Consider the following 8,069-nt stretch of genomic DNA (forward strand, 5'->3'; position numbering starts at 1 on the left):
GAAGTACGGGTAAGAGCCAAAGCTGCAGACAAGCTTCTAATGCAAGAGAAATGGATCCCTGGGTCACAGAGGGACAGAAAGCAAGCTTTCTTCTGGGCCCTGACCATCTGCAAAAGTGAAAAAGTATTGGCAGAAAACCTGGACAGCTAGCCACAAAACAATGGCAGGAACTCTCAGCCTCCATCTCAACCCTGAGACAGAATAAGCTCCATTCCTGCACAGACAAAAACAGAGTCCTCCCTTCCACTCCCAGATCAGTCTAAATAGATCTTATGAAGTTAGGAATGCTTGAGTATAATTTATTGGACATTAAGTAGCCTTTGGTTATATAAAACATATATGTAAAGTACATACAGCAACTGAGGAGCTCCATCTTATGCTTAGATAAGTGGGGGGTGTTTCAATACACTTGTCTCTAGACACAGCAAGTTTTTTTACGAGGTACTATCTTTAAACACGTTATCAGCCGTACTGGTACCTAAAAGTGACCATTGAAATTCAAGCCCTTTTGCCTTTCTAGAGCAGTGGCATGATTATTTACTGGGGAGCATAGAAATAAACATTGAAAAAACATCATAAAAATGTGTTCTCCTGTTTGCTCAGGAGATTCAGGTTTTCTGTAATTGCTTCATTCTCTTTGAGATGGTCAAAGACGTATATATTTTAGTCTCTGGTTAATTTGTAGTTAACTTAAACCTATGAAAATTGATTTAAAAAAAATGAGCAGAAACCACCACAGTTTTGGAGAATTAGTGCTGGCTGCTAAACGAGTGGTCGGGTTGCCTTCACCCCACCCTTCTCAGAAATGTGTCACAGTCTTGCAAGGGTTCTCCAGAGGGCACGCTGCAGATTTCCAACCTAGAGATGAATTTTACTAGGTGAAGTGACATTTAGCACCTCCTTCCCCCACTATCAATGTCTCCTGATGCACAGAGGACCTACCCTGTCATGATGAAGGTAGGAAGGGCATTCACTATAAATTTTCCTAGCCACAAGATCACAGCATCTCTGGCCAGGCACTATATCACTGCTGTAATTGAACATCTTGCACTCACATTCCCCCTACATGCTCACATAGAAATGATCTTGGTTTCTCACATTTGAGTCCCAATGAAAATAGTAACGAGATCCCAAATAAACATATTTAAATTTGTATGAATAAATGGAAGGGATACATTTTTCAAAATGAATATATACCAGATACAGGGAGATACTACCTAGGAATTTTATTATCTGAGATTTATAGACAAAAGCTACTAGGTAAAGAATGTAACAGAATATGGGCTTCTGAAAACTCCTCTCTGACTGTGTGACATGATTTTCAACATCGGAACACCATCTATTGCACAGCTTTACACTCAGGTAAAGTTAAGTGCAGCAGCTAGGACTTAGCTTTCTTCCTCTGCATGTCAATGGAGGACCCTGACTTAAGAAAATGCCCCTTGTCCTCAGACAGCTTTGGATATGGCTGGAAAGAGGGCACTTAGTAACAAGGGAGGAAATGACGGGAAGGAAATAGTTTTGTGTCTGGGAGCCATGTGGAATTCCAAGATAAGAAAAACAGTTGCTAATTCGAGTATAAAAGCAGGAAACATGATACACTTACTTCCTTTTATGTAAACACAAGTATATGTGGAGTTGCGTGAACATTATTTCTCTCTTGCTGAACCACAAAGGCATAGAATCCAACTGCTGGTTGTGGACACACTGGCTTCTTTTTCTTGTGGACATTATGGCTAATAACACCACGAGTTTAGGGAGTCCTTGGCCAGAAAACTTTTGGGGTAAGCTACCTTTCGTTCACTGCTTTTAACTTAAGTTAAGATGCACAGAAATTCTCTGCATGATTTATTACAACACTGGGAATCTCTAAGACAGTTTGCTTGCCACCACTACCTGGTGATGGTTTTCATAAATTTATTTCAAGAAATATACTCATAAAATGTCATCAGAATAAGCTACAGAAACATTAAAGAAGAGTCAGGCATATAAAGCTTGGCAGGCATTAACAAAACTGTTTAGAAAATGAGATTTTTCTTTAAAGTGAATATTTAAAAAAAACAAATATATAGTAGACACGATTGTTAATAGAATATAACACATGGGTTTTGTTGGAATGTTACATTTTGTTTGTCTGAAGGTGATAGATTCCTGTATGAAAGAGGTATGTTACTGCTCCTTTCTCTTGACATATAGATATGGTTCCGTGAAAACCAAAAGGGTTCTACTGTATTGAGTTCATGAATTTATTTCAAGAAATGTAATGAATGCCCTACTGTAGGGGTTCTGCAGAGGGTTTTGAAGTCTACGTTTTTTTGTCAATGTTATTCTTTTTTAATTTCCAAAGTGATTTTAAACCACAAATCTATTCATGACTGGCTTTAGAGTGTGGCGACACAGATCATGTGAAATTAAGATGAAATTAAGGATCTAGAAAAGATGAAGCAGAAATAATGTAGACTATTACGATGGAAGCCTGTTACAAAGAAAGAGAAACCACACGAAGGCATGTTCTGGCTGTGGCTACTCAGCTCGAGGACTCAGAGCAGGAAGGTGCTGAGGTCAAAACCACCATCCACACCAGGCCAGATTTAGGAGGCAGGCACTGGGATGTGCAAAGACATTGCCTTGTCTCTGTGGTTTGAAGAAATGTGTATGTAAGGGGAATGATTTAAGTTAAAACCAGAAGAAACTTTAAAGAACTGGGGTTTATTAAGAGATCTATACTCCTATTATGTGAAGGATGGATACATTTTTAATCAACTCAGAAAACTGTATCAGGCTCCCTGCTGTGCCTGGGAGCAGGGTTCTGGAAACTATGTGGTAAATACTGAGGTTTTTTTTTTTTTTTCATTTTTTTTTATTAATTAATGTGCTTGCTTTGAGCTTTAAGAGATTTAGCATAATAAGATTAGTCAAAAATAAGCTTTTCCTGTCTCAAATCAAGAGAAAAGAAACTTTGAATTCTGAATGGTGTAATGGCGTATTTGTGAAAATATCATTTACTGTCCTCATTTATATCAAATGAGGAAAACAACTACGGAGCATCTAAGTAAATTTATTATCACAAAACAATTGTAAATTATCCAAAGCAAGTCATAACACTGATGTAGTGCTCACAAAAGTGTGTGTGCTTCTTAGTGAATACCGGTTCTCTAGACTTTTGCAATGAATCATGGGAAATATCTCTTCCTGCTATAGGTAAGTTAGCTGTGGGTACCAATGTCATTCAAGTCCTTGAAAACAAGCCAGAAGTAGTCATTATGTTTTGACTATCTGAGAGTGTTTATGGAGAATTTGGATTGGGTAATTATTTGTTATTTTTAAAAAATTCACTAGTGGTGGCATTACATATGACATAGATGATACTTTTAGCTAGAAGTTTTAAAATGACACATTTTTAATTTAAATTCATTTTTAAATTGTGGTGTATGTATAGGTAGGTACCCACATCAGTGAAGGTGCCCATGGTGGCCAGAAGTGCTGTATCTATCCAGAGCCAAAGTTACCGGTGGTTGTGAGTTGGCCCGTGGGAGCTAGAAACCACATTTCTGTCCTCTGCAAGAACAGCAAACCCTCTGAACCACTGAGCTGTTCCTCCAGCCCCACACTCACTTTCTAAACCTTAGAGGTCACTCAGATTTTCAATGGACTCCTTAATTAGTTATGACAGTTTGTGTTTTCCAAAAATTCCAAAACTTGAATTATATTTCCAAACCTATCAGGCAAAAGTCACTTATACTACATTGACAAATCTTCTCAATATTTTATTATAAAAAGGCTCACTGGACAAAAACCTTTTCTGAGAATTCTGCAGTAAAGACTGATCCATCTTGGGCCTGGCTTATTTCACTTTCCATAGTGTCTTTCAGACTTATCTATATTGTTTTAAATTACAGGATTTCCTTTTTTGATTGTTTTTAGGTTCAGTAATAATATCCCATTATTATTGAATATTCATACATAGACACATATCAGCCTTATGCCACTAAGTAAGTAACATGGTTCATTTTGAGGGTTGCATTGTGTAGGGTTTTTGTCATACAAACATTATGGACTGTATACACACAAACCAAAGTGGATTTGACAGTGAGAGATGATAGGGCCATTTGAAACCACTGCCAGGCTAGGTGGTGGTGATATATGCCTTTAATCCTAGCACTCAGGAGGCAGAGGCAGGTGGATCTCTGAGTTCGAGACTGGCCTGGTCTACAGAGTGAGTTCCAGGATAGCCAGAGGTATCCTGATAGAAACCTTGTCTCAAAAGTAAAGTAAAATACAAATACAATACAAATACAAATCATAAGCAAGCAAGCACTGTTGTAAAGGCAACCTGTCTGTAACCAAACTCTCATGATGTTGCCTAGGACTCCACCCCTTCACCTTACTCATCCAATGATGGACATTCAGGTTGGTTTCACGCCCAGGGAGAGATCACAAACCATTGGATAAAACCACTTCCAAATCTCCCAAGTCCGTATTTAATTATTCACTACTCTCCTCTGTAACACTATAAAAATAACCATGTAGGTACCTACACACACATTTTTGAAAGAACAGATTAGAAGCTGGGATGAGATAATAAGATAACAGGAGAGAGGCATCAAATGGTGAGCTCAGATCACTGAGGCAAGGGCTTTTGGGGTAGCAGACTTTAGTCCATTTTTAGGAGTTTGCTTCGCTCCGCAGGAGGGTCAGGGTGTGATTGGACTTAACTACTTGATTCCAAAGAGAGGGCATGGGTCTATGCATGCTGCAGCAAAGGGAAGGAACATAAACCATGAAGTCCGCTACAAAAGTGCGATGTCCTGATGCACATGGTGGCGTGCACGTGAGGCCACAGAACAGACCAGAGAAGGCTGAGTCCTGTTTTGTTGTTGAGCTCAAGAGAATTTCCCAGCAGATGTGACAAACCTAGACTGTATATATCCTTTGCGTACTCAGCCAGTTGCAATCGTTCACATTTCTGTGCCCTAAATTCTACTCACCCAAAGGTCTTTCCATTACAACATTTCTAACCCGGAACCCATCCTTGTCTGCACTTTAGGAAAAAGAGAACTCATGAAGGTGAACTTACGATTCCTGCAACTGCAGGGATTTAAATATGTTAGTGAGCTAGTGATTTAATGGTCATTTTTGAAAATCACTAACAATTCAACAGTCACCCACTAGATGGCGCCCTCTACTAGTTGTTCACACCATTTACAGCTTCTAGGCTGTGATTTTGCTTACTAAAATTTTAAGACCTTCCTGTTGGAAGATGCAGTACCAATGATTGTTAGGGGCACACAGCAGGGCAAACACTTTGAGTATGTTATACAACTGTCAGTAGGAGCTGGAACTCCCTGAGAGCTTAGATGCCAGCCACTTATTGGTTATGTTGGCACATCCATAAAAACCCTATTTGCTTAGCTATGCTTAATTTACATACCATATCTCAGCAATGTTAGAGTTTGCTACTTTTGCCTTTAAAAGGAGAACTGTATTCCATTATTATTTTCTAGATAACTTGGGCTTTGGATGTTGGTCAGTCTTCTAATGATATTGAAGTTATATAATTTTACTTGTTCCTTTTGGTTTTCTCTATTTTTTTTTCTATTGGAAAATGCTGCTTTTTAGGGATGTCATTGCCAAGACATTACAGAATTTCTAAAACTTTATATTGAGAATTTTAGGTTTGGGGGCATTGATAAGGTTAGTTTTAAATCGTTTTTACAAAAGTAGGATGAATTTTTAGGTTAAATTATATGTATTTGAGTTTTTAAAAAATAATATCTGAATATGAAACTTTTAAGAGATGAACTTCAATGCCAGGACTTCTTATTTTTGTGAGGAAGATTTTGGAACAACAGTACTGGGTTCAATAACTTTGTTCTAAGTTACGTTAGAATTTTAAAGCATTCTCATAAAGGACTTAGGTTTTTTTGGTTTAAGGTGAAGTGCTTTAAAAAGTTTTTTTAAATGTTTATTTATTTATTTAATGTATATGAGTACACTGTAGCTGTATTCGGACACAGAAGAAAAAATCATCAGATCCCATTACAGATGGTTGTGAGCCATCACGTGGTTGCTGGAAATTGAACTCAGGACCTCTAGAAGAGCAGTTAGTGCTTTTAACTGCTGAGCCATCTCCCAGCTCCTCAGAAAGTTTTGATGTGATCATATGTGAATGGCAACAAGAGATGAAGGGAAATCCTAAAGTTAGGTAGTAGAGATTATACTTGCATATTTATTAACATTTATTTGGTTTGTGTCTGCAGTCTAGATATTCTATATGCTACAACAATAAGCTAGAAAAAGGCTAGGGAATTGTAAACCCTAACTCCCCTCCTTTAAAAAAAATGAAATCTGTAAGACTCAACAAATTCACCAATATTCCCTCAACAAGGAAAGGGGTAAGGCTGGATCTGCAATTGTCTTTTACCGTATAATCAATGAGCATTTGCTAACCAACACCCACATCAGAGTAGAGTTGCTTAGAACGATGATCAGATAATTAGCTGACGGTTTCCGATTGGCAATTCAGCATCAGGTCTGCAAGATGGATTTTCTGCTGGTCTTTTTGGTGGCCCCACAGGCAGAAGGGGTTTGCCAGCACCTGAGTGACTTAGAGCAATTCATTCCTCGTGTCATGTCAAGGATGGCAGCCTATTGGTCAGAGTCACAGAAATAATGAACAGTATGGCTCTATATCTTTCACTGGCCATCACACTAGCCTGGCTTTATTCCTATGCCCACCATGGAGAGGTCCTCAAACCAAGCAGGTGGAAACTGAAAGTAAGTCTCTTGCAATGTAGACCTGAACTTAGAAAGCTTTCGTTCCACTGCCTCCCACTGGTCAAGTGAGTCACACTGATAGCCCAGAGGGTAGGGTAATAGACCCTACCTGCTAACAGGATTAAAAACAAATAATCTGTACCTATGACCCCATTATCAAAAGCTTCATAAGCATATTTCCAGTACTTGGCTCTTTGTCTACAGAATCCTTTTATAGGCAATTAAATATATACCTTGCATTTTTACTTAAAAAAAAAAATCACTCATTTTTGCATGAGAAAGGCAGTACGAAGAATAGTTCTCTAAAAATGAGTTCCCCCCCCACCACCACCCCTAGACAAAGAAATTTATGTCTCACTGTAAGGAAAATTCTATGTGAAAGTACAGAGGATTGGAGAGAATGGCAGGCTCTGAGACAGAGAGCAAAGAGCACAATTTGGAGTTGGCTCATGCAAGATGAGGAAATGTGTTGAGCACAATGTGAAAGCTTCAAACATCCAGAGAGGTTTTCTATGCAAAGTAGAGGCTCAGCCTCTACTTCCATCCCACTCATTGAAGAATATGCTTCCAATTTGGGGGGCAGCCAAGCAGCTCCTCCAGTGGAAGATATATGTACATCTACGACTTGCCTGCGGAAGGGATTCAGAGCAAATCCAAGCTCTGTGAACTGGAGCATGCTAGTATGCCATGGAAAGTCTGTGGCGACTCATGAGGTAGGGTTTCAGTGTCGCCCGCCAGCACAGACAGTGAGAGACATGAGCTGGAACCCCAGGCATTTGCATGGGCTATGTCATTCTAGAGTCAGGAATCTCAGAGTCTGCGTGTTCAGGAAGTATGACATAAATCAGTCAGCCCTCCAGATGGTTCCTACCTCAGATAGCAGGCAGGAAGTGGGGTCCTGCAGGTGAGAGAAATCAGTGTAATATAGCAAAGCAGACAGTGGAAAAAAATCACACTCGGCAACGCGATGACCTTCTTTACCAAGGGGCTCTTTAGCTACCATCATAATTCAAAAGGAAATGAGCTGTGGGCATTTGCAGTTCTGTAAGAAGAACTGCTATGCTGAAGTCCAGCTTCCATGAGACCTTTTCAGTTTCTAAAGATGATAAAGAAACACAGGCAAACGATGTTTTTTTGTAGCTTTCTGTTTGAGTAAATGGAATTCTGGTCATTCTCTATTAATTCAAAGTATGTTAAAATTCAGCCCTCGTTCCATGAATTACAGTTCCTATCTCTGCCCTGTGTTTTTTTTTTTCTATTTTTATTTATTTTTTATTAGATATTTTCTTTTT

The 8,069-nt window shown here is 38.9% G+C and overlaps 1 protein-coding gene across 1 annotated transcript in view; it reads left to right on the forward strand.

Moving 5' to 3' along the window:
- The first annotated feature begins 1,624 nt into the window (after positions 1-1,624).
- The window catches only part of Myct1 (MYC target 1), a 9,233-nt gene continuing 2,788 nt past the window's right edge, over positions 1,625-8,069 (forward strand). The window contains exon 1 of the mRNA XM_031353944.1: positions 1,625-1,784. Coding sequence (XP_031209804.1) covers positions 1,631-1,784 — 154 coding nt within the window. The 5' untranslated portion in view covers positions 1,625-1,630. The remainder of the gene's footprint in view (positions 1,785-8,069) is intronic.

This window comes from Mastomys coucha, unplaced genomic scaffold (assembly GCF_008632895.1).
Source record: "Mastomys coucha isolate ucsf_1 unplaced genomic scaffold, UCSF_Mcou_1 pScaffold5, whole genome shotgun sequence".
NCBI lineage: Eukaryota > Metazoa > Chordata > Mammalia > Rodentia > Muridae > Mastomys > Mastomys coucha.